General features: G+C 38.2%; 1 protein-coding gene across 1 annotated transcript; it reads right to left on the reverse strand.

The window, feature by feature from the left end:
- Positions 1-27,966, reverse strand: LOC139940357 (uncharacterized). Its single transcript, XM_071936572.1, has 8 exons — positions 27,791-27,966; positions 23,608-24,527; positions 16,448-16,623; positions 13,024-16,015; positions 12,352-12,523; positions 11,599-11,755; positions 10,359-10,470; positions 1-9,889 (listed from the first exon to the last, which is right to left on the reverse strand). The coding sequence occupies exons 2-8, from the start codon at positions 23,872-23,874 to the stop codon at positions 9,740-9,742; spliced, it is 4,026 nt and encodes a 1,341-aa protein (XP_071792673.1). The 5' UTR covers positions 23,875-24,527; positions 27,791-27,966; the 3' UTR covers positions 1-9,739.
- Between the last annotated feature and the right edge of the window lie 27 nt (positions 27,967-27,993).

A 27,993-nucleotide genomic window follows, 5' to 3' on the forward strand; every position in this document is an offset into this window, starting at 1 on the left:
AAAGAACTTTAATACTGATGCACAAGTTAATTCCACAAAACAAAAAGAACACATTAATTTATCTGGAGATGTTGTACACAGAAAGCTTAGGCACACTTGATCACACCCCTAGCGTATATCCTAACCCTAACGCTAACCCTATAGTGTGTGTAAACCATCGGGTGGTTTTTCAGAACATAGTGGTGTAGGAATATACATGTATAGCAGTCACCATAAGGGTTGATTAGTAATTGTGTATAGACAATATAGTTCAAAAATGATAATCACCAATATTTCAGACTGGCAAAATGTCCCCATTTGATGCTTTCTCTCCAAACTCAAGACTTGTTGGCGGCATCTTGGTGGAAAGATTCAAGAAGTAATGTTTCACAGCACAGTGCGAATTATCAATCTTGAATTTAGTGTAAGAGATGGTTTTAGTGGTTTTAAGAATTTAGTGGTTTTAAGAATGAAACACAAGGTTGACCTGACATCATTGTGTAAAATTTGTGATCACTAATTAGGTTTTTCTTGCTCATAGACAAATATCCGAGTGTTCATCAATACAACAGTTACGATTCATGTTTGAATTCCATGTAAAGACATTTGACCAGTAGAAAAAAAACATTTATATGAAGATAATGATTTCCACTTAAGTGTTGCTTTCCCTTAAAACACTCTTAATAAACAATGTCATGTACATACCAGTAGAATTAACGAGATCAATGTATGGCATGCATGATTTGCCACATTTATGACAGCTTCAACAACATCATAAATTCAAATCCGAAAACCATTGGAAATGTTCACCGGCATGCAACTAGTCTTGGTCCAATTATCTCATACTCATAATGTAACGTGATAACCCGATAGAGGGCACGCTTTTCTTCTTGAATTTATTTCGGTTGACAACCGTCTTTGGAAATGGTACAAAGGATAGACAGAAGCAGGCTATTTGGTGCGCTGCCCATGGTAGCAAGGCTTGAAATTGATCCATGCGGAGGTCTTGGAACCGAGACTAGCATGCAACCTGCAATCGTTCAGAAAATTTATGTGTACAAAAGTAACAAAAGTGTTTAAGAGGATCGGATGTTAATGTAGTCAGAAATCGATTTAAGACTTCTGGAATAAAATCCAAGTCCAATATCACAGAAATGCTAAGCGAACTCAAGAAATTGATCTAAAATAATAGTAAGGTACACAGGCAATACATAATAGTATGTGCTACTTTGACGACTTATCTAGACACCAGAGATATAACAGACAATATTACCGAATGGGGGTTTGTGTTCAAGGGTAAAAGCTAGACTTGCGGGTACAAGGTTGTCAGATCATTCTGTCATGCACATGCTTGTTCAAAAGAAAAATACAATAACAATAATAAAGTTGACAAAAACCCCACACTATTTCATAAATTGAAAAACTACCTGAACCATCTTAACAAAATAACAAATGTGGCTGTTAAAAATGTAGGTTTTGTTTTCAGACAAAAAATAAATAATAAAAAAAAAAGCAGATGAAAGAACCTTTTTAAACACAACAGAAATACCCAACGGCAGAGATTAAGTTATAACACAACAAAGTCTTTAAATAATTTACATACCAACTAACTTCCCATCACAACATCCAATCACAGTAATATAATTAAAGGTATAAATATAAAACACTTATTTTTATTCTATAAATGTATCTTATTAACACAAAACTGCACATCTTTTAATTATTATTATTACATGTATGAAACAATGGCGTATATTGATGCATATGCCAAATTCCTTAAGAAGATGTTGAAATGGGGAAAAAGTCTCAATTTCAACTGATTTATTGTCATGCTACCCCGATTTGGATTAGGCCTGGAATTACACGAGGTCTGAGAGACCATGGCCTCCGTTGCCTTGGTGCCCCTTTAAAAGTTATGGTTCCCCTTAGACTTAGAATTAGGGGGCTACTTCCTTTTGGGATAGTTTAGGTTATCAAGACCCTCTTACCATGCTCTTAAAGACACTGGACACTATTGGTACAATTGTCAAAGACCAGTCTTCTCACTTGGTCTATCTCAACATATATGCATAAAACAACAAACCTGTGAAAATTTGAGCTCAATTGGTCATCGAAGTTGCGAGATAATAATGAAAGAAAAAACACCCTGGTCACACTAAGTTGTGTGCTTTCAGATGGTTGATTTCGATACCTCAAATTCTAAATCTGAGGTCTCGAAATCAAATCCGTGGAAAATTACCTCTTTCTCGAAAACTACAATACTTCAGAGGGAGCTGTTTCTCACAATGTTTTACACTATCAACAGCTCCCCATTACTCGTTACCAAGTAAGGTTTTATGCTGATAATTATTTTGAGTAATTACCAGTGTCCACTGCCTTTAAGGAGCGATACTGTATGTGCTTTCAAAGCTGAAAAGGCTGGTGATTTATAATTGCATACACACAGCTGGCTCGGTTAATATCAAACAATGCTTTTAAATTGCCAGCATTTTGTACAAGAACCCCAGGTTTGCTTTGCATGAATAAAGTCAACTTTGACACTATTTATCTTCTTCATATGAGAATCAGACAGATGTCAACAGACCTTTATCACGCTGTCACCATCTTGGTCATAAACCCCGTTTCCATAACAGTAATGCATGCTAACACTCATTGCATAAACATGGCACCAGACTATTATTTCGTCCAGCCTCAGTTTGGTTACAATGAGTTGCAATGGAGTTTAATCAAGATGGCCACACCGTGATAAAGGTCTATAGAACATGAAACATATGATTCTAGTTTGAGTAGTAAATCTTCCATCAACACCTTCAAAAGGAACTTGGCATGACTTGCACAAGTCTATGTATTTGCACTGATTGCTTCTGAGCAACTGCTAGACTTGTCTTATTCTACCACTTCTCCCTAATCAAAATAATCATATCTTAAGATTGAACACAAAAACAGCATAACATATAAGAAATGAGTGAAAAACATTGATACGAGACGGTGCAAAAGTTTTTGGCAAAGTCAGAATATAGAGAAAAGAGGGCAACATTAAACATTAGATTGGGGGGGGGGGGGCTGGTTTAAATGAATGAGTTCAGAAACGGCTTTTCATTCTTTTGGCAAAACCACCCCCCCATCCAAATTCTCAGTTTTTGGACTTGAAATGTAGTAAAAAGTCAAACTAAAATACAGACACAAAACTAAAATCAAATGAAAGCAATAACCTACTGCCTTATTCATATCTTAAACATGCACAGAATGTTACTTTTGATCAAACCAACAATTTCAATATCACATAAAAACAATACAAAGGCGGTGTTTACAGATATAAATGTATGAGCGTAAAAGCATTAATTTCATTTCTCAACAGAATTGAAAGTTATTTTCCAGACAAAGGTCAGCATTTGAACGTAATTTGTGTAAATTCAAGATATTACACAGTGAAGTATTGTTATTTAATTGTAAAACACATGACTGCCCGAATTGTTTGGTCATAAGTTTACTGATCTGATACTAAAATCACTGGCCTCGTTCCAGCGATCAAGTGTGTAAGATTCAATCCCTATTTTTATCCTTGCTGATATTAACTAAACCTCAACTGCAAAACATATAAAAAGTTAGTAGACTGGTAAAAGTCTAGTCTGTCCTCTAAACTTGACTTACAGAAAGCTGTTTCCACACAGCAACGACAATTTTGTAGTTGCTATGGTGATATGAAAAACCCAGACCTTGAATTTTGTCCAATCTAGACGAAAACAAGTGCCGTAAGGGAACTTTTTCTTTGTAGCGTCTTTAGGAAATTGGATTGTCCAAAGGTTAGATAATGCAATGTACATTCAGCCATAATGTGGTTGTGGGGGGGGGGGGGGCTTGGAGGGCTCCTTAGATAGATGAAATTGAATCTTGTGCAACAAATAAATTATATGTGATTTTTGCGTGCAGGGTATTTTTTGAAAATACCTACACTAGACAGACATGTAAAATGCATTTTTACCCTTTCTACTTGAACAGTATTTCACTTGAAACAGTGAAGAGAATCAGACTTAAAAAAAAGAGAGTAAATTACAGTCCCATATGCATTTAAATCGGGGCTGATATTAATACTAAATTTGAAGGTTGAGTGATATTAATATCGTGAAGCATCTGTTGCGGCAAACAGAAATTCATTAAAATGTTCTTGAATATATGCATTTAGTTTACCCTTTACACAGATGTGTGTAAAAACCAAATTAATATTCTATATCTTGATGCAAATTTAACATCTATAGAATATATTCAGTAAAAAGGACGAGTGGAGTTTTTGATGACAAGTCAAAATGTGAAGTTGTTTACGTTCAATGCAAAACCATCAGGCGACATGGTCCACATATAACATAAGATTATGAAGTGTTGTTCAGGCTTCATGTGGGCTTAGAATCGTAGAACCTGACCAAACCACTGTCGAACTCTAAAAAATACTTGACTTTTGTTTAGATGACAATATAAAATTATTGTAAATTTATATTGCCATGCATTTTTTATTAATTTGTTTTAAATTGTTCATCAGCGGAATAGCCTACCAGATACAACAGAATGGGTACATCTACATAATGTGTAACAAAACATGCAGAAACAGGCCCATCAAGAATTCTTTTGGGGTTTCCACTACCACACCTCAATTTTTTAATTTGAAATATTAAGAAAAAGGATTTTGTTTTGTTATAACTTATCCCTTCTATTCTGTATACATTAATTTACTAGTTCTACTTCAAATAAGTGAATTTTCCCCATAAGGAGCTTTTCCTCAACCCTACATCGACGGAGAACACAGGTGCTAGCAAAAACTACTTATCAAATTCTGTTCTCCACAAATCTCGTTCAAACTGAACAACACCACTTTACAGAATTGGGCATTTTCAACTTGAGTAATGAGCACTCACACGGAACAGATTATTTTGTAACGAGTACATGTGTGTATATAAAAATATATAGCGTACAAATTCTGCCATGCAGCACAATGTTGACAACCAGCATTTCTTAAAAAAAAAAAAAAAAAAAAAACGCATGGTATTTCTTTGTTGAATATAAATGCAAATTACGCCGTATTTTGTTTTTATTTAATTATGGTCTGACTGAAGGCGTGGGCTTGCATATTATAATGGTGTAGGCTTTAGACTTTTTACTTTCCCACGGGAAAAAACCAAATTGGAATAACATGCCTGTTCCTTTACCTTAGTATTAAATTTGTTTATGCATACTGTTTGACTTTTAAACAGTCATACATTCAAAGCATGTTGACCCCAATTATTATCAATATATCGACACCTAAAACAACTAAATGACTCCCACATCATTTCCTTCCGACATGTTTAACAAATAGTTCAGGTAAAACACATCTGTTCCCTAAAGCTACGGGCATTTATATTTGTACTGACTCAAACAGATACTTGATAAATTCTCTTCACCCCTATAAAAAATAAAATAAAAAAAAACAATACAAAACCCAACCAACAATGGCCCCAAAACAACAGCAGCAACAACAATAGCTCAGTAAGCACTCACTGGCAAAATGGCCGAGTCTGTGTCCTGAGACTATAATAGAAAAATAAATAAAGGAAATCAATTAAAAACGATCATTTTTAAAGGGAAAAATAATTATCAATAAACAACCTTGAAATTCTAAGTTCACTTTCTACTTAATATGTTTACAAACATCCCCTAGATAAACAGTGCACTTAAAACATTTGCTTTTGATTTTTTTGTGGAGCACTGTGACAGCCCCCTCTATAGCTGCTGTTCGCCAATGTAATATCTTATCTATATTTTTCATTATGGCATTGGCGATTTAAATACAAAATAGCTGAGAGATCCTGTTTTAAGTGGGAGCCTTCTATTATAGCCCTGAGCAATTTTCCCAATTTATAGCACTGTTGTTTATCTCAATTTGATCTACTGTCTTACAAGGCCACTAAAATTTAAACAAAAACTCCAGATTTACCATTTTAGCAGTTTTCTTAAAAAAGTAGGCCTACTATAGCTTTCACAACATAATGTGCACAAGCTTAAAATATCTTTGCAATAACATTTCTTGAAAATTACAGATTTGGAATAAACTTTCCAACAATAAAAGCTATATCCCTTGGAATTATTCCCTTTGAAATTGATTGCAAAATCAAGTTCACCTACAAGCTTAAAAAAATTATGCTAGATTTTGTTTCGGTGGTTTCCTTTGTGACACATAGTCGCATTGCCCCACTACAGACCCGGCTACAACCCGAGAATTCTAAACTTTAAAGGTAAGGTCATACATGTTTCTGTTGACATAATTCTTATCTATTAAATAGATACAAGAAAAGTCACAAGTGAAAGTTTAAGCTGAATACAGTGTCTACTTGCTGAGAAAACAGCAAACAATTACTGTCATGGTATTTGAACCAATCCACGTTTAGGTAAATAGCAGTGAAAACCACATCTCTGGCTGCAGCAATAACGAACTAATACCAACCATCAGAAATCTGAGATAGAGGTTCATGCATGAATTGTTTCTCAGATTCAAATATTTAAAGAGAAATATTGTCCGAACCGTATTACTTCAAAGGGAATCCTTTCTCAAAACAGTTAACTATCAACAGCTGCAGTGCTTCTTACCAGATAAGTTCATTCATTTTTTGAGTTTTTACTATGACCCTACCTTTAAACTTGCCTCTTGAACAATCTTATCTTTTAATATGTTACAAGTTCATTGCCTGACCCTTTGCCAGGTTCTATCGGCATTTAATGAACTGGTGTTTTTAATTTACATAACCTATGCAACATATCTCATCAAATTCCCTTGTATCTCTTTATCTTTAATATTGCATTTATTATCTCGTACCAATAATTAACTTTGCGTCCCTGCATAAAATTATCTTCTTATCTAACTGAATTTACATCCCTTTCATTCATATCTAAATTATTTACTTATATATTTATCTTTATGTTACACTTATTCATTAATTTTGTTTCTTTTATTACACTTAAATTTATTTAATATCAAATTTATTTATATATGTAAGACCATTGTTTCCTTTGTGCATACGGTACATGTACCTGTATGTCATATCACAAATTTGTTTAGTACCCAGTTCATGCTTCATGCATAGCGAATTTGCCAAACTGCTGTCCACCAATTTCGTCGCAAGAATAATCACCTTGTTTTCAAGGTTTTTTGTGGAGTATGAACTAAGATTTACACAAGCGGGTGTAAAAAAGAATCACACACGCATGACAACCATTCTCCAACTTGGTTTGAAATTCGGATTCAAACCAAGTTTGAAGTATCAGACAAATCAGAAGAAAAATCTGAAGGAAAAAACAAGTACCCAGCAATAGTCCGAGTACCTAGACAACTCAAAGCACCCAGATGGTGAGATATTTATAGCCAGTCTAACATTGCTGGCACCAGCCTAGTGAGCCTGTGTGCTAGATCAGCCATGACACCCACTAAAGCAAAATGTTTAAATCATGCACATGACTATAAGAATATGCAATATGCATGCATTTCAACATGACATATAGGATCTACTCTCATACATATCTCAGACAAATCTGATCACATGTATTATAACACATAACCTCTAGTCAAATGAAGGGAATTCTAGAATTACACACTAAAATATGTAACCATACAGTTATGAGAAACAAGGGTACACAATTAAGTCCAGAAACCATACCATAGTACTGGTCCAGACTGAGTATCAACCTGCTACCATGACTTGTGCATTGAAGTCTGGTGCATTTAAGCACAACGAATGTCATAGGCACTTTTTAAAAACCATGGCTTCGGCTAAGTCTGTAATTTTGAAACTCCCACATTTTTGGTATGGATCTTCAAACAGGCCGATGGTGCCAAAAGCCGAAGCCAAGAAGTTTGCAGGGGTTTCAAAAACAGCTTAAAAATGCTGTGCACTTTGATAAGCCTCTTAGGGATGTGATAAAGCACTACATGTATATAGGAACCGAGTATTATAAGCACTTTGACATATGAACTGTAGCATAAACCTACAACCAACGATCAAAGCTTTGATAATAACCATTACTGTACACTGCAGACTTGATCCAATTCCACATTTAGCATGGACTTGGAATCTTTAACTTCATAAAACCACTCCTCACTTTATACGATACACATTTTACATTTACACATATTTTACAACATGAGTAGCAAGACTTGACAGTTATTCTACAAAGTGAACACATTTAACATTATGCGACAACTACTGTCTAATGTACATTTTTGTCAGTTTTTTTGCGTTTTTGCTTTGAACTATTTCAAACTTTCAGAGCTTGATTTATTTTTTAAATCAATCTTTCACTGAAAAATGAATCGGTTTTCTTAATAAGCAGTTGAATCATTGGTTGATAACTGGCAATTAATAAAAATTCCTTAAAAGCGCAGACACTTTTTGGTATTCATTTTTTTTTCTTTTCAACTTTCACTTTTTGTTTGATTAAAAACAAAGAAACAAACTAACAAGAACATACTTTTTTTTCGTGTTTAATTTAACACCAGATCTCGGCATAGTATTTTGCTCCACAGCTTTCCATTTGACTAACGTAGGGGAATTCACCCAGGTCAAAGTGATGTTTTAGAGTCTCATTGGTTATCAGTTAAACGGGTACCTGTGTACGAGCGAGTTGGATAGATTGGTAGAAAAAGGACGTCAAAGGGCCTTTTCCAAACCGAATTACCAGCTCCAGCAATCTGGAGCCATTGGACCACTTTGCATCTTGCACGATATTTCAATATAAAACAGAGCCTTGAGCCTAAAGCTGGACTAGCTGATGTTTGGAAAGACCAATAAAAAGGGTCAGTTTTACTAACCGACCAATAGAGGGTGTCTTCATTCCTTTTAAGACGAGCAACAATAACCTCAAAGAATTTAAATCTGTTTGTTTGCATATCTAAACTACTCTATGCATTTCTAGTTTGGATTTGTTGTAACATTGCATCGGTACATTTTATCAATGTATATTTCTGTACTTGATATCAACAAATTTGCCTTTAATATCAATATTTTTTGTGTTTTTAATTCTTTAAAATATTCATTTTGAAGATAAGCACACACTTAATTTTTTTTGTTTAATATATATATATTCTATATTTTTTTAAGAAACAGCTTCTATACAGCCATAAAGAAGTCTAAATGACCGAGGTTCCACTGGGTAACAATGAGTGCAAACACTAAGGGAGTTTGGGCTAGCTTGGGTACAAAAAGGTGCCAAGGATATTTTAAATGCACTCTGCATGTGTTAAACACACACCCTTGAGTTGCAAATGGGTTAAAACGGGTACAGAAAAAGCCAGTTCCATGCGAGGTTTGGAACTACATCAATGCGCATGAGTACCAAGAGTAATTTATGTTATATGATACACAGTCAATAGACCCCTTTCAAAGGCCGCTATTGTCGAAGTGAAACAACGGATGCGGGTTTGTACATGCCGCCGAGCTCAACTGTCATTCAACGACGAGTTGTTATCAGACATGCAACTTTCCAATTGCAAAAAAAGAGTTGAAAGGCCAATCACACTTAACTTTTGTACAGTGTTTTTAAGTTTTCTATGGCACTGTTTTGAAAAGAAAAAGAAGAAATCAGCCGATCATCTGAAAAGTTGTATGCCTGTATTATTTTACCTCTTTGAGGGTGCTGTTTGAGTTTTGCGACGTATGCAAGGGGTCTGCTTATCTCTTTACAAGAAATAAAATATTTACAAAATAAATATTTATACAAAGTGCTAATGAGAGGGCAAATGTCACCTGCGTTTCGTGATACGAATTGGTAGAGACCTAGGGTGGCGAGGGCTAGAATTAGACGCCTCTTGACCATACTTTGCAGAGTTACAACTGTTGGTAGGGATGGGTATGGCGCCCTCTGAAGCTGTAATCGGAGAGGCAGGATTCATCTAGGACGAAAGGTATAAAAAACAAAACATGTGTCATGGCAACTCAGGGATGATATGGAAGTATGTTTTAGTGAGTGCCAGATACGGGTGGGTTTTTATACAGCGGCGGTCTTTTTTTTTCGGAGTGAATAATTCAACTGCCTTGAGCAAGGCTAGTGTGAAGAGACGTGCTGCAATGTTTTGTAAAGCTGTAGGGTGTCATGGCCAAATAGCTTAGAGCATCGAATTCAAGTTCTGGTAGTTTAATCATCGGGGTGTGGGTTCAAATCCCAGTCATGACTCTTGTGTCCTTGAGCAAGACACTTTACTATAGTTATTTCTTTGTAAAGGTCATTGGAGCGCCAGGGAGCTAAGAAAGAATACAGGAATTTTATTTGCCAAATGACTAGGGCACTAATGTAAAACGCATTGATACAGTTATTGTAAAATGCGCAATAAACATGTAAGAACTCCTATTTTTTATTTTTACCTGCTCAAGATGAAGTGATGTCTCAAGACCATCTCTGTCCGTGTTTTGGGGGGAGCCTTCTTCCCCAAGGTTGGTTTCAAAGACTACACTCCTGTCTTTTGACGGTATTTTACTGTTTTAAAAGAGTAGAGAAAATATCTGTGAGATGCAAAATGAACCCCGATTTTTAGTTCCTAGCGCTAGATTAAGCTCAGTCAGTCTTAGAGACGCAAGAAAATAATAAGGAAAAAAAACAAGAAATTTCTTCACTGTTTTCAATGATTGAATTTTGAAATCTCAAAATCAAAACAAATCGTTTGACTTTTTTCTGTACCAAAAATACAGCATTTCAGGCACCTACATTTCAAGGGAGCTTTTCCAACATGACCATTTTGATACCATGCAAGTATTATGTAAAATCGATTTTCAATCTTATGGGTAAAAAAAGAAAAATAATAATAATAATTTATTTTCAATCTTCATTACCTTTGTCGAACATACATACATGGAGTTCAACCCATCCAGTAATTGACTAGATATTGGTTGGCATACGCCTATCTACGACCTTCGTTCTATCGTGTCTTTAAGAAACTTATCAAATGTTTAATTTTTTTTTTTTAGACTTGTGTCAGAAGTGTCCGTCGCAGTCGGTCCCTCTTCATCCACTTGTTCGAAGAGCAATTGCTTAGATTTGTTTGTAACTGAAGGTTCTGTGCAAACTCTTTAAATAGTCTTTAACCTTTGAGAAAGACCCTGCTAGGGTCTAAACGTCAGGACATCATTAAAGGAACACGTTGCCTTGGATCGGTCGCGTTGGTCTTTGAAAAGCGTTTTGAAACCGTTTGTTATAAAATGCATATGGTTTGAAAGATGTTGTAAAAGTAGAATACAATATGCCTCGAAATTGCGTGGTTTTCTTTTTACCTCGTCCAAAAACACGGTCGCCCATTTATGGGAGTCAAAATTTTGACTCCCATAAATGGCCGACCATGATAGTTCGCGACGTAAAAAGAAAACAGACAGTTTTGAGTGATACTTGTGTGGATCATTATATTCTACTTTTAAAACATCTTTCTAACCATATGCATTTCATAACAAACGGTTTCCGAACGCTTTTTATAGAGCAACTCGTCCGATCTAAGGCGAACTCGTCCGAACTCGTCCGTTCCTTTGACTATTTTCGGTCCTTTTGGTTGGAAAGTTGTTTGAAATAGCTAATTCTATTTTCCTTAAAGATGTCAGATTTATATAGTGCTTTTACCTTGGATAGCCATGCAAGAAGGGACATTCCTCTCCTTTGAAGCACTGTTCCTCCTCCCAGAACCGACATGTGATGCCGCTGACATCATGAGCGAATGGGCACTCCGTCCTTCGACACTTTCCCTCCAAGAAGAAACTACACGGCTTTTTACGAATGGCTTCAAGAGAGATAAACAAATTAATTTAAAGGAAAGGTAAATGTTTGGTAATAAAAACTGACTCGTTTAGAGAAGTACAGCAGCTTTCTAATTTATTATAGAGTAATTTGAGAAGCATTTCACTTCAAGGTAACATGGTTGTGGAACAAAATATCAGTTTGTAACACCCACAAATTTTGTATTCGTATATCTATCGTATATATCGTATATCTACATTTACACAGAATTACAACTCAAACAGTTCCAAAAACCAAAAGTAAAATGTCCCTTAGCAAAAAGAGAAGGTTGTCCATCTTCAAACTTAAATCAGCCTTCAGAAAAACATTACACGTAAGATAAAACAAAAGTCTATCAAATAAACTTGCTTGAGTTCAATGGTTTTGGTGCCATTGATATCAATAATAATAATAATAATAATAATAATAATAATAATAATAATAATAATAATAATAATAATAATAATAATAATAATAATAATAATAATAATAATAATAATAATAATAATAATAATCACAGCAATGTCATCAGAGTCCAATCAGTCATGGTGCTGTGGGGACCTTTGACTGGAGATTGAAATTCTTTAAGACTTTTCATACCTGCTTTCCGTCTGTGTTTTCTCCAAGGTGGTCTGCTTTGATTTGCATCTCCCGCTGCCTCCCTCAGCCATTTCTCTTCCAGGTCGGACGAGTACAGAGGCTTCAGGTTGCTACTATCTGAATCACTCAACCCCTCTCCTTGAAGAAAAGCTTCGTCGTCAAACGGGAAAATCTAGAACAATCAAATTCAGAATTATTGGTTACAGAAACAAGAAATCTTAGAATGTGGAATTGGTCATAAAGACACCAGCTTTCAGGGGTGAGATTCAGTGCTGACAAAAAAAGAATATATCCACATTTTTTGAGGTATGTTGAACTGATGGCCTTTCCAACTTTCGGTAAACCTGGGAGTTTTAAATTTCACAAAGCTTTTAGAAGCATTGTTCTCATCACTGGAGAAAAATATCACAGGACAGAATTTCTTTATAAGCAGAAAAAATAAAGGAAGGATATCTACTGAACAGCTGAAAAGTTCCATGCCTGGTATAAAAAAAGTGTTCAGAAATGGTGCCAGAAATCTGAATCACTACAAAATGGCAGTATAGAGACACTACCATCATGCATGCTTAGTATTTATCATAAGTTTGTTATTGTGGCATCCTTCTGCAGGCAAGCTAAGATGTAGTTTTTAAGTGTCCGAAAAAATGTAACTGAGAAATAAAGCTTAACTACCTGCCCTTCATAGTCCAGATTCACAGAAGGTTTGAACTCAGCACCGCAAAGTGCATCCTTTGGACCGTTTTCACCGACTGCTTTAATCGTAACATCTCGACGTTGTCCGCTGACCCATGACAAGTTCTCATACTTTGGTTTATGTCCATGAAATTGACCTTTGACACAAGATACATCATCAAGTCTGCCGCCAAGATTAGGACTTCCTCCTTGGAAATTGGACGGTTCAGACCATGACCACTGTTCACCAGAGATTAGTTGGGGCGACTTGTGAGGTGCACTCCCAACAACTTTACTGACGTGAGAATCCCCAAAACTCCCAACATGTGAGGAATCCAAGAGGCCTCTTGTTCGGTTGAGATCTTTCCCAGGAACTTCATCCCCAGATGAGTTGTCAGGAGATATCGTCGCATGGATCGGCCGGAAATGCGTCTTCGGAGAAATGAGTAAATCCAAGCTACCATCAACCTCAGGGGTCTGTTGTCGCTTTGGACTTGACCCACCAACCGCAAGATCAAAATTGAGTAGTCCCTTCCTAACAGCCTCTGGCTTACTTATTGAAGGAACAATTCCAGTCAGGCTTAGAGAACCCTGACTCTTGTCAGAGCAGAGATCATCAGAGAAGCCGGCAGCACCACCTTGATGAGGTGGGGTCATCCAGGACGGGGTAAGCTCCTGAGAACTGCCATCCGTTGGGAAACTCTGCTTGTGGGAGTCACTGGATTCCCCTTCTTCTTTGGTAATTTGATCACCACCTCCCTCTTTCTTATTGCACTTGTATGTTTCATCCATCTCACCTACATCCTTCAAAGCTTCCTCAAGTAACTCTGCCTCTGACACCATCTCATCTGTTTCAGTACCAGGACTCAGACTACCGTCTAGATCACTGACACTGCGGGCAAACTCAAATCTGGAGGAACTCCTAGAGCAGATAAAGACTGGGCTGTCCATCAGACTGTCTTCGATCAAGCTCTGCTCATCCTGCTGAGAGGAATCCAGCATCATCTCTGGGGTCATGTTGCTTCTCCGCGAGGAACAATCGCTCAGTCTAGACTCTGACAGCTGAGCCTTAGATCCAGACTCGGAGGTGATCAATTCTTGCATTGAAGAGACCAGGGAGGACACCTCTTGAACTGAGGATGGATTCCAAAGATCCCGCAGACTGCTGCTCTCGCAGGGACTAGTGCTGCAGCTGTTATAGTGACTGTTATTCTGACTGCTGTACGGACTCCCATACACACCACCTTCGATGAAGGAATTCTTCCGTCTCCTAAACACTGCATCCCTTTGAAAGATTCCATCATTCCAGCGAACTATTTTGGGAAGGTGTGGGTATCGAGGCTGAGCATCATAGGTAGACCACAAAGCACTATTGATATCAAAATGCTGGGTGTCATCGGCCGTTGGTGTTGACTCATCCAGATTGTAAGCTGACTTGATCCCCTTTGCGAGAGAGTCTTGCTCACTCTCAGAGAAGAAAGGGCTTCCTGTGTCACTACAACAGGATAGAACGCTGTTAGGACTTGGCAGAGAGGTGTCATGGCTGAATGCTTCCTCTGAAAAGGAGAAATTACCTGGTCTGAACTCACTACTTAGAGCTGAAGTGGTGGAGCACTGGTGGTGGCTGTGGGTTGGACTGCAAATACGAAGCAGTGATCCTTCCTCTCGTGCTGACCCTATTGGACCCCTTGCTACCTTCCCATGATCTACCAAGACTCTAAGGGCTTCTGGCAAATCCTGGTTGCTACCCCTCAACTCTGCTGGACTGTTGATCCCTTGATCCAAACTTTCCCCTTCATTTATGCTCTTGTTGTCTTCCCATACAGATGAAGGCATCTTCAGTGGAGATCTTTCCCACGGTTCCTTTGGAGGTTGAACATCCTGATCCCATATGGAGGAAAGATTGCAAGCACCCCCAATCAGGTCAGTGGCAAGCACCTCGTCCTGTCTCCAATACTCTTGTTTTGCAGAAGCAGATGTCTGCTTTGGTATTCCATCTACCTCCTGATCTTCATTTGGCAGGCCCTGAAGCCTACCCAGACTGGTCTGGCTGTCAACCACTAACAACGGCATAGCCTGAAGAGCTGAAGTATTCCTTCCTTGACTAGCGTACTGATCAAACATACAAGAGTCCAACAAAGGCAACAGATCAGGCTTATCTCCATGTCTACCCCTTTCAGCAGAATCACCCTCGAGGATGCCTTGAACTGTTGTATCTTGTGGAGCTACGCATGGACTACCTCCTGGACCTTCTGGTGTTAGTCCTGCCTGCATCAGACCGCAACTTGACAGATTTTCAACCGATTTGTACACATCATCTTCAAAAATGTTGCGACAAAGACTTTCTGCCAGTGAGCTGACAGCCTCATCCAAACTATTCTCACTGCTTGGTGTCTTCACTGATGGACTAGAGGGATCTGATTTGTAAACGGTCTGAAGCTTGCTTAAGTGCTTGCCCTGATCAAGGACTGCCACAACAGGCTCTGTGTACCAGCTGATCTCCTTTTCATCCACCACAACATCTTCAAAATCTTCTTCAAATTCTGGAACCTGAGTAGGACTCGCATCCAAGTGGTTCGGCTGGTCACTGGCCTGCCAATGTTGCTGGCTGCTCTGACTTGCTTGTCTGGTCACAATACAAACCCTCTCCCCAATTTTTCCTTTCCTGTCCCTACTCCTCGGGGCCAATGGCCTTCCCCCGTCTGCCTCCTTTCTCCCGGAACCTTTCTTGGTATGATATTTTGGAACCACGAACACCGGGCTTTCCACACGGTGGCTCACACTGTTGGGAAGGCTCTTTGCTCGCTGATGCTTCCTTGTTGGAGATCGGCTTCCTCTGGAAGTCGAGGCTGACACACTTTTAGTGACTCTCCTGTCCTTGGCATGCTGACCGTCGGGAGACTTCTTGGCTCCCCATGCTCCCTGCGGCTTGGACTCTGACATCAACATAGTATTAGTCTTGTCACTCAGAGCTGGGAAAGCTTGGTAGTACCTTTACAAAAAGAGAAAAGAAACAGTTGTTATTTAATTAAAGGGACACGTTGCCTTGGATCGGACGAGTTACAGTATAAAAAGCATTTGTAACCATTTGTTATCAAATGCATATGGTAGGAAAGATGCTTTAAACGTAGAACACAATGATCCACACAAATGTGCCTCGAAATTGCGTGGTTTTCCTTTTGCTTTGAGAACTAACACGGTCGGCCATTTATGGGAGTAAATGTGTCCCATGTGTTGTGTAACACGTAAAAGAACCCAGTACTCTGTCAAACCATGCCCCGTTTCAAGCACCAAATGATAATTTATGAGGTCTTATTGTACATAAATCAGAGCCAAAGGTCCGAAGAGGGTCTGAGGTAAACTTTTAATCTCAAATAAAATTCTTCCTTCACTTTAAAAGAATTTCCATTTTACAGTTTCTTACTTTGCAGCTTGAGTTGCAGGATTTTCTTGTCGGGCAAGTTTGGTCGTTGGCTTCATCGACGAGGAAGGGTCATCTTCACTGCTACCCACTCCATCCTTGGTTCCTCTATCACGTTCCTCCTTCACTCGTTTCAGTTTAACGCAGAGCTCTTCCACAAGGCTTTCAATGCCACAATCCTGCAGAGAGAGAAGTCAATGACCAGAATAAGTATTGTCGTCTACAATGTAGTTTAGTACTGAATCACAATTTCTCGATTTTTGAATGTACCATTTCATTACGGAAGCGATCCTTTTACGTACTTTTTGATTGAAATTCGTTTAAGTCATACAGAGGTACTGCACCTTATATATTGTAGCCTACACCAATTGTCTTTGCATAAAACTACAGTACTCACAACCTAATTTCCTTGTTCCAAGGCCTCATCTCCCACACACATTTGTGTGTAAATGTACATGTACCATCGTGAAAAAAAAAGCAGCTACACTACTATACTCTTACATGTTAGCAAAAAGTGTGCAAAAACAAAATATACATTGTACTTTGAGTTTCTGTAATTTTCATTCGTGTTGTGTACAAATGAAATTATTGTGAGTTCATCTAAGTTTGACACGTTTTTTCTTCACGGTACAATGTACAAACTAATATGAACTCATCATGAACTACATAATGTATCAATGATCATGCTTACAAAATGTGAAATGCAATTTGCTCATTTGCGTTTACTGCAAAATGACAATACAATGTAAACAGTACGTGGTGCACTTTTTGCACGTATCGTGCAACATTTACACGTTAACATGTTAGTATACTGTACGTGTACAGTATATCCGTCAACTTACATTGTGTGCCCTGTATGTACTGAATGCGCAGAGTAAGTGTTTCACATGTCTGTCATCCCATAGTGTGCAGGTGTGAGAGATCAAAAACCGAGCACACATGAACTTGGACCTAATTTATAGTTCTGCGTTACACCCACACTTGCTTATCACACAATTACTAAAATAATTAACTTGCTCCATCAAATTATTTAACTTTTGAAGTGGTCCTGTTCTTATGCTTCAAGGTTAAGGACGCCATACAACAAAAATGTGTATAATGCAAAATAATCTACCCTCAATAGTGCACTTGGTTTAATATAGACAAAATAATTCAAAAAAATAACTAAGGGGAAAAACTCTATAAAAAAAACCAACAATAACAAATGTGCATACTGTTTGTCCAACAATTAGAGTACATGTACAATGAGACTAAATCCGCACTCAGTTAAGCCGGTTTTTGGCCTGCTCTGCGACAGAAACATCGGCAAGCAAAACATTTACGTTCAGGTAGATAGCAATTTACATGTTCTCTTGCCACTGTTTATAGTTTTCTGGCGGTTACTGATGACAAATGTCTTATTATCATTGCAGTCATACATGTACCCAGGTCATAAACAAGCAGTGACCGATACTTTCCCCATGGTCTTTACTCTGGCATACATGTAGCATCATCCTGAAAAGTAAGTTGCTGACTGTTTTTATGCCATCGCAAGAACGATATGAGGGCAGCATGGTACTTAGGGACAAACGGGTGCTAAAAACACAACTTTTGTCATAATAAAAAAGGCCCACTGGCCCATTAAAAATCAACAACAAAATTACCGCTAAATCTTGGTCATCACCACAGGAATCATTCAAATCATTTTCATCCATCCTTAAGGAGAGCACCGACTGGTCGTATTATTCCAAGTCTCCACAAAGCTCAGCAGATGTATACTCCATAATTCACTCGCTCACAATTGTATGCAACTGACCTGTTGCTATGGAGATTTATAAACAACTGCAAAGAACAGGAATTTTTTCTCCCCATGGAATGTCATTCAGTTTTGAAACAAAAGGCTACAACAGAAACAATTGTTTTTGTTTCTGTTAATGCAGGTATTCCTTTCCTTTCATTGGAATCGATATTTCTCAGATTTCATCAAATATATTTTTTATCCCCAATCGTGTTACTGACATGCAAAAAGCCTTGATCAAAAGTAATTTGCACCACGCAATCTGTCAATGGCCAAGATTCTCACAGTAGTCATGGTGCAGACGAATAGTGCAGAAATTCTCCAAATATGGTTAGATACATGTAGTAGATCTGCACAATGTAAAATTCACTGAGAAAAGGAGCGCAGCAACTTTGCAAACTCCACACAGTGTGACCCGGTTGTAATCACCAAAATGGAACACTGTGGCAGTCGGACAATAAATTCCAATCCAAAAACCAAAAACACATTGAGGAGTCGGCAAGATATATTCCTGGGATCTCTACTTTCAGAACACTTGGTCAATGCAGAATCATAAGTCACAGTGAAAGCTGTTTCCACAGATTTCTTGTCTCAAAAGATAACTTCCAAGTTTGTAAACTTCATCATGGCTTTAAGCGTGACTGTCGTTCCAAGTTCAATAAGTTTGTTCATCCCACAGGATAAAGAGGTTTTGAAGAAAAAAAATGTCGCCAACACATCTTCAGACCCAGATAACTTATCAGGGAGACGGAATGTGTTCATGAAGAAAGTTATATCATCCGGAAAACTAAACGATGAAGACGCCACCCCTCATTCAGAGTAGATCTTAGAATCAACATCTTGAACAACATATTCTCGTCTGTTGCAGGAACAAAACAACTGCGCCATGATGCTTCAGAACTGCGTGTGGGTGCAGACCCCCAAGTTCACTGCAATGATATTTTGATTTCTTGTTTTCCTTCTTTTTCTTATTTGATTACTTCATCTGTGAATCCCTTAGCATGACTCGTGTGGAATCCTAGGAATGTTGCATCTCACTGGAGAGGCCTGGATGAGACTGGCCACCAAGTCCTCTCTCTCTATTTATTTGAAAACATAGTATCAAACTAGACTTTTTTGTCTCATGTGATTAGGTTTTTAACTGTATTTACTTCAAATCATGCAAGTACCGTATAAAAAAAGTACAACTTTACAAGTTTTCATATTATACAGTGTACACGCAGTCATAGGCCTCTGTACGTCATACATGTAGCAGTCAATGTATATTCCTTTGTCATGTTTGATGACAATTTTAAATAAAACTTTGTTTTTCTCATGTCCATAAATGCACACTTTATCGTAATGCATAGTTCCGGTACTGTACCTAAAAATCTAGATTTTCTTTTTGACTGTACACAAGGTCATGTATAATTTATTTGTCATGTTTGTGAACAGAAGGAAGGCCAAGGCCCTACATGTAAAACCAAACAAGGCCAGAATGCCAGAGTTGAATTTGTTAACTGTTTAAACTTTGCACCTTGTGAAGTACAAACTGCTCCTTTTAAAAATAGCTGATTACAAATGCTAAATGTGTACATAACAGGTCAATGACCAATTAAAAGTGATCAATTTTATGAATCCCCGAGACCTGATATCAAACATTTAAATAATTAATTCAGTACATTACATGTACATGTACACATTACATACCATGTACAATGTGTAGTAGTTAATCTATAATTTTGGTTAAAATTATCTTGTTTTATACCGGCAGGTCACAAGTTTTTACTCTGAGCACAGAGAGCACTCAGTGATCTAGTTGTAAGAGGACGCAGTATAAACTGGAAAAAAAAGACTCATTTGCACATTAAAGAGCACCCCCCCCCCAAAAAAAAAAAACAAAAAAAAAAAAACCCCAAAACAAAACTTATACACACAAAACAAACACAATCTCAATGAAAATGTAGACAGAACACACTCTACTTCACATAAAAAAAGGGGTGACTTTTACATGTAGATTTCACATCTTAATGTAGAGCTACTGCTTGCCTTTGACAAGTCTAATTTGAAGAGTGAGTGATCCAATGTGTAACAACTCTTGTGGGATTATTACTGCTGCGGAACATCAGTTGTCAATGTGCCAAGTTTTACTCCCCAATGCATGTCAATCAAAACTAAAAATTAAAACCCGTGCTTTCTTTGTTCAAAAGCACAATCATTAACCAAAGTACATCTGGGGAAAAGCCTACTATAATTGTACATAAAACTTTGTACAAAAAATAAAAATTGTACATGTAGCTCTGCTCATTATATGCCCCTGCTACAGAGTGGGGGCCTACAACAAACATGTACAATGTAACCTCGCTGTGGTATTGCAGTGGTAGCCAATGCTTGTCTGCACCAACATACCAGACACCCAAATTTGGCTGATCACACAAGCACAGCACATGTAATTATTCGGTGCATAATCTCAAGTCATCACAGGTATTGGTGTATGTACATGTACTTGTCACCATATAGTACATGTATGGGGTACATCATTCGCAGTTGTAGCCTTCGCACTACATTATCTAGCCTTGTGAACAAGGACACAATATGCATCATTCTTCACAAGTACATGTACATACATAGATAATGGTTTTACAATTTCTTTGTGATGCTACACCAGTCAACAAAAGCTAATCGGGCCAATACAATAATCCTACAGACACTTTGACAGTACCCTCAAAATTACCACATGAATGTTACCTCCAGATGTTTTTGTTTACTTTTAAACTAACACTGTTTACAATAACACAATGACATTGCAAAAAATGTCAATATACCTTGCATTGATGTACTATTTATGTACGATACGTGCCGATCTTAAAGGCAGTGGACACTATTGGTAATTACTCAAAATAATTATTAGCAAAAAAACCTTTCTTGGTGACAAGTAATGGGGAGAGGTTGGTGGTATAAAACATTGTGAGAAACAGCTCCCTCTGAAGTGCCATAGTTTATGAGAAAGATGTTATTTTCCACTAATTTGATTTCGAGACCTCAAGTTTAGAACTTGAGGTCTCAAAATCAACCATCTAAACGCACACAACTTCGTGTGACAAGGGTGTTTTCTTCTTTCATTATTATCTCGTAACTTTGATGACCGATTGAGCTCAAATTTTCACAGGTTTGTTATTTTATGCATATGTTGAGATACACCAGCTGTGAAGGCTAGTCTTTGACAATTATCAATAGTGTCCACTGCCTTTAAGCCGGAAAAATGATCATTGACAGTTTGGGAAAAATTATCATCTACGTACATGTGTACAGTACACACATGATTTTGTGAGTGGCCAATGATTGACCTCTAGCTGAGGGGACCCTACTCAAAATGACATAATGTCTGGTATACAATTAAATTATGTTTTCTTAGAAACGATTTAGACTTTATTAACAATAACACAATTTAAACAGGGCTGGCACACACTGGTACACAATTTAAACAGGGCTGGCACACACTGGTACACTGCATACATTTACTGTAGGCAATTTACAGCATGTGTGCAGTTGGTAAACACTGAAAAACAGTGTACAGATGTAGGCTACATTACTTTTTGTTTACAGGGTTTCCTGGACCCCCCCCCCCCCCCACACCAACCCCAACACTGTTTATATAATGTACATTTTTATGCTATTTATTTAATGTAGTACATTTTTGACTTCCCTGATATTCAGGTTCCAGTTTCCTTCTTATACATCATGTAGTACTCATGTTTGTACATGTATGCACATGCCCTGCCCAAGCATGATCAGTGCACTGCGTGTACTTCGTATGTACATGTACCGGTGCATGTATGTGTCTGTACTTTAAAAGAATACATTCACATGCATGAAAAATACATGTGGGACATTGAGACAAGTGGCAGACAAGTGGCAGACAAGTGCCATAGTGATACACATACTACACTTTAGATGTGCATAGGTAACAAGTAAACTGAATGTGCCAGCCAGTAAAATATTTATTTTAAAACTAACAATCATGCAAGTATGGATAAATATTGCAGTGGTAGAAAACTAATAGAAAAATGAAATACAATCCTAAATATGTTTTCATGTATGTAAGTACTATTGTTTCCTAAATAACCCAATATTCGTTTAAATACAAAGTACAATCAGTTTGCATCAAGTCTATAATGCATGCCTCTGGTATTGTTCTGTAAACAATGCACAAGCTGCTGCAGCTGGGAGTCACTACAGTAATGAGTTATATTTATTTACATAAATAACAGAATACCTTTAGTATTGAAACTTGCAATTCTAACTGTTTCAGTTTAAATTTGAGGTGTGATTCTGAAATTGGGGGCGATAAGAACAGCACATTGGAAAAAACAATGTGGAACATTAACCCGCGAGCCCTTGAGAGACCATACCGGCCACAAGTGGCTGGTACGAAAGTTACCATAGCGGCCAAAAATGGCTGCAAGTCTTCACCAACTTCCACTGAACTATAAAGGTCAAAGAAAAGGTCATGAGTCATGACCCGAATAGACTCTTTTCTGTGTGAACTCTGTCATACACACACTCACTACACCACATTACAGGAAATGACAAAGCATTACAAAGGAGATGCTTGGCTCAAATTTTACACTGGACCAGGAGGCAAAAGACCAGTGATTTTATCGCAGGCCAGTAAACTCATGACCGGACAAGACCAAATCAAAATAGTTAAATGTTAAACCATGTTTAACTTTTTTCTCATTTTGATGTAAGTCTTGTAAAATTAATCTTGTAAAAAAACGACAATTGAACCGAGGACCAATTTCATTTAAAGCAATATAAAAATGCTCAGCATAAAACAATTTATTATGCTTTAAAGGCAGTGGACACTATTGGTAATTGTCAAAGACTAGCCTTCACAGTTGGTGTATCACAACATATATGCATTTAACTAACCTGTGAAAATTTGAGCTCAATCGGTCATCAAAATGGCGAGATAATAATAAAAGAAGAGAACACCCTTGTCACACGAAGTTGTGTGCGTTTAGATGGTTGATTTCGAGACCTCAAGTTCTAAATCTGAGATCTCAAAATCAAATTCGTGGAAAATTGCTTCTTTCTCGAAAACTATGGCACTTCAGAGGGAGCCGTTTCTCACAATGTTTTATACCATCAACCTCTCCCCATTACTCGTCACCAAGAAAGGTTTTAAGCTAATATTTATTTTGAGTAATTACCAGTAGTGTCCACTGCCTTTAATATCAGAATAAGGTTACCAGCCAAAATGCCATTATCACCGTGACCGATTCGATTCACATATATGACTGGTTTCCTGTGCAATTTTCCTAAGCAAAAAATTAGGGCCTATTAGGCACAGGAGATGGAATTTGGTGAGACTCTAGACTGCAGTGGAGTACAAAATGTTTACCTTTTCTGTAACAGCTTGCAGGCACTCTAGGACTGCATACTTCTTCCAGTCATCCGCCGTCCACGACTTGCGGAATTTATACTGATGACCTTTGGCCTTTGCTGACCTCACATCCTTCTTGGGGATGAAGCGGTCACAATCGGTCTCGGGCTCGAAGCCGTCCTGCTGGAGAATGCTTAGGATGTAACGGGTGTAGATGACGGCATCGATGCCCCGCGTTTCCAGCTCGTGCCCTAGCCAAGACTGAAGAGCAGGAAGTGTAATCATTGTAGGTTGACTTGGAGGGGACAGGGAGGGGGAAAAAGAAAAAAAGGGGGGAAAACGCCTGAATCAGACTCACAGGAACTTGTTGGAAGCCATGATTCCACAGCAAGCGTTTCCATCAGCGACGGCCGGAAGTTCTCTGTTAGACCTCTCCATGTCAAACTTGGCCCGGTTACACTCATTGGAAAGCAATGTCTGTTCAAGCAGACTTCGGGACGATGTATGACTAACGGGAGCCATGTTTGGACAATATTTATTTGTCTTATTTACCCCATAGTCATGTTTGTATCCTGAAGCTTCTTACGGCCAGCGCATCAATGTGGTTTCCCCTATCCTTTACTGAGTGAACCCTGCAGGCCGGGGCTACCCTTAACGGGATGGTTGTCCCGTGCCAGGCAACAGTAGGCACAGAACTTGTGCCCCGAGTGCAAAATGTGAACAGGAAATTGTCCGTAATGATGCTGACTCAGTTCAGACGCCAGTCTAAGTTTATGACAACTTTTGACTGTGGCAGCGTTCCGCAAACATCACATTCACTACTGTGGCATCTTCAGAGTTAACCAAGCCGAACCCCTTTCTGTCACTGATTTATCACAGGCATAAAACCCAACTCCCTATGTTGGATTTCTTGGAAAAGGGGAAAAGGCACCGCACACCTGCAGAATAAAAAACAAAAACACAGGAAGTTTTTATAAAATCTGTGAATCTGGAAAAGTGAGAAAACATTTTAAAAGTGCAAGTGTAACTTCCTGGTCTACACACTGTATGTAGTACTGATTTGTAAATAACGTTGACTAACACATTAGTTTCCGACTCAAAAAGAAAATGAAAAAAAAGGCCATAAACAAAATAAATTAGCAAACTGACATGATGTAAATTTGGGCGGTTCCTTCGGTTACCTGTTCTGACCAGCAGGTTGACTCTTCTGTAGAAAAGAAGTACACGATTTCATCGGTTTTGATTTCAAAAGACCCAGGCCCAATTAAAACCGACTCTGTCAAGGAACAGTTAACTCGAATTATATTGAGAGAAATCACCAAAAGGGCATGTAGGGAACACTAGGAATAGATCATTGTATTTTAGGTATCATGATAATTGATTCCTGTAAAGTAAGGCGAGGCGTATGCCTGGCTCTGATAACACAGTGAGGATTTCCTGTATCCTGCTTCTGGGGGGCATGTAAATACCATCCCCCTATCTTCCTTTTAAGTTCAACTTCTAAACTCAACACACACATTTTGGGATCCTAGCCCAGGACTGATTCATGACTTTTACGGAGGTAACGAAAGGCGCTTGCCTCCGCCTCCATGCCCCCCTGGTAATTGCCTTGGTGCCCTTGAAATGCTCCAGTAGAATTTTGCAATTTTCTCATACGTGTAGGTTCCCCTTTACAAAGGGAGAAAATTCCTTGGTGCCGTTTCCTTTTCAAAAACGAAGCATACATGTACAGGTCTGCTAGCCATGGGCCAAAACGTAACAACGTTATCTCAAATCAAGAAACTATTTTTAACGACCATAGCCTTAATAAGGGAATAAAAGGGTAGCGACGAGTTCTTACACGGCCGTTTAAAGCCGACAGGGTCGAATTACCGTGTGATAAAAGCCTGAGCCGAAGGCGAGGGCCTTTATCGCATGGAACGACCCTGCAAGGTTTTAAACAGACATGTAAGAACGCGCGCGCGCTTAGAAATAGATAACGCGCGCGCGCTTAGAAATAGACTATGCGTTGTTACATAGCTATGAATTGCGCGTTCCGCGTGATTATGTTGTGCGCCGACATGCGGAAGCCAGCCGGTTATAAACATTGGTCATTATCAACCGTTTAAACACCCCCACGTGACGAGCTCTCCACCAATACATATCATGTAGAAGTAGAGAAACTGTCTGGGGTATTTATGCATCATTTTTTAAGGCATGCTCTATTCGTCTTGGAAACGTGTCTGTGTCTACAAAGACAAAGACTGTAGATCACACACATGTTGTTCTCCAGTGAGTAATACTGGCTTTTGGCTTAGCTCTGTCACAGAGAATTTTCTTTAAATCCACAAGAGGGCAGTAAAGTGGTCTGAATCTAAATCTTTCCCCTGTTTGTTTGAGCTAAGCTGACCTGGACCCAAGTATAGAGCTGCTAAGCACAAAAAATTGCTTTGCATGAAATTTCTTCCTTGATGAAAACAGGACTACCAACCAAATTTCCACGTGATTTTCAGGATGAGCAAACAGCTGAAGACCAGTAACAAGCATTCATAAATACGTACCTAAGACAGTTTATCCATTTTGATTGGTCGAGAGGGCATCACAAGGTGTTGTTTGAACGAATAATATAACACCAGTAAAAAGTGTTATAACATGGGCGTGACACGCGCGCTTGCACCTGTGCGTATAAGACAGTTTCTTCATTCCTATTGGTCGAGAGCAACGGCTGAAACAGTTGTGCAACATCACGCGATATGCGCGCCGAGCACAGCGTCTCCTTATAAGGAGCTGTTTACCTGAGGGCCTAACCATTTCATTGCTGGAGGGGTGTTGTGTTGAAAGAAATCATTGAATAATTATAATTTTCGCATTTATTTTACCTTTTGACTAAAAAGTGTTAATGTTTTTTGACCGAAAAGGTATTTATGAATTATGGGAATCAAAGTGTGTTGAATCGGTTTTCAACTAGTGGTTTAAACCCACCGAGGCCTGGTTCTTGATAGTTTACTTCGACTTCGTCTTGGTAAAATTATCAAGTCCAGGACTCGGCGCGGGTTTAAACCACTAGTTGAAAACCTCATCACCACACATTGATTCCCTTAATATACAACAAACGGAAATTTGGTTGGTAATTCCGTTTTTATCAAGCCAAATTTCAAAGGACAGATCCTACTCTATGCCATGAATATGATAACATGTTAAGGTTTTCTAGTAAACACAAAGTGGAGTTGATCGAGACCACATAATAAAGATCAAGGAACTTTTGAGAGAGTATCCTCGGTGGTGGTGCTAGAAGACTAGTACTAGTAGTAAATTAGAGAAGGATTTGTTTAAATCTGAAGAAAACAACATCATCTGTGACCTTGTTGTTGGTTCACAATAAATAAACCAAAGCACTGTACTGAACAAGCTACCCAGGACAGGTGGCCCTGAGAAAAAAAAAAGGATAATTTTCCGCACCTCGCCACCAATTTATCCGCACTAAATTAGCTCAAATTACACTCACTGAAAGTTAAATTGTTTTCAAAATATTTTAGGATTTTGCTTATAATAATATAATGACTGGGGCGCTAGATTCCTTTTTTCTCAATTTTGACATAATATAAAAATAATGTCAAAATTCTGGAAAAAAGGGAATCTAGCCACGGGGTCTATATAAGTAAAGATAACCACCTTTATACACTTTTTTATACCTACAAGTACCATATCGGACTGAATAAATGTCGAGAAATTCAATTGGTGGCGAGGTGGAAGAATTTTTCAGCCTCCCCCCCCCCCTCTCAAAAAAAGTTCTTCACAGTCGAGTCACATGATCATTCTCATTCATGGTTCATGAATTTATCATTAAAAATAAAACAACAAATTTCATTTTTATTCTCATTTAAATTAATATTAAGTGAAATCAAAACTGGTCTGGTGACGTAAATGCTTCATCAGAGTACTTTCAAGGGCTTTATACCAGTTAGGCTTGGATACGTTGGATATTTTAAAGATAATTTAGCATTTGTTCACAATCATTTTGCCCTTTTCGGTGCTGCTGGCAGGAATTCTTAAATTCCTACCTACACAACAAACGTACAACAGCCGTATAGTGTCTCTAATCCTACATATGTACCTCCATGATAAAACACACCCAGTAAAAATACCAAAAAATTAATCGACCAGATATCATGAAATAAACGGGTCAATCATCAGCACATCCATACACAGAATATTCCCATACCTTGGATCTCGTCGAGACGTCTATAATCAGGACTTTCGATTGAGTAAAACTGGTAAAAACCGCAAGCATTTTACTACTACACGGATATTAAATTACATCGCAAACGAAAAGGTGTCATCATTCTACAAAACAGGTTCCCTTGCACGTTTTCTTATGCTTTGGGCACGTAATGGCGTCTGGGTAGAGACGTGAAAATTCGTACG

The sequence above is a fragment of the Asterias amurensis genome, chromosome 8 (assembly GCF_032118995.1).
Source record: "Asterias amurensis chromosome 8, ASM3211899v1".
Lineage (NCBI taxonomy): Eukaryota > Metazoa > Echinodermata > Asteroidea > Forcipulatida > Asteriidae > Asterias > Asterias amurensis.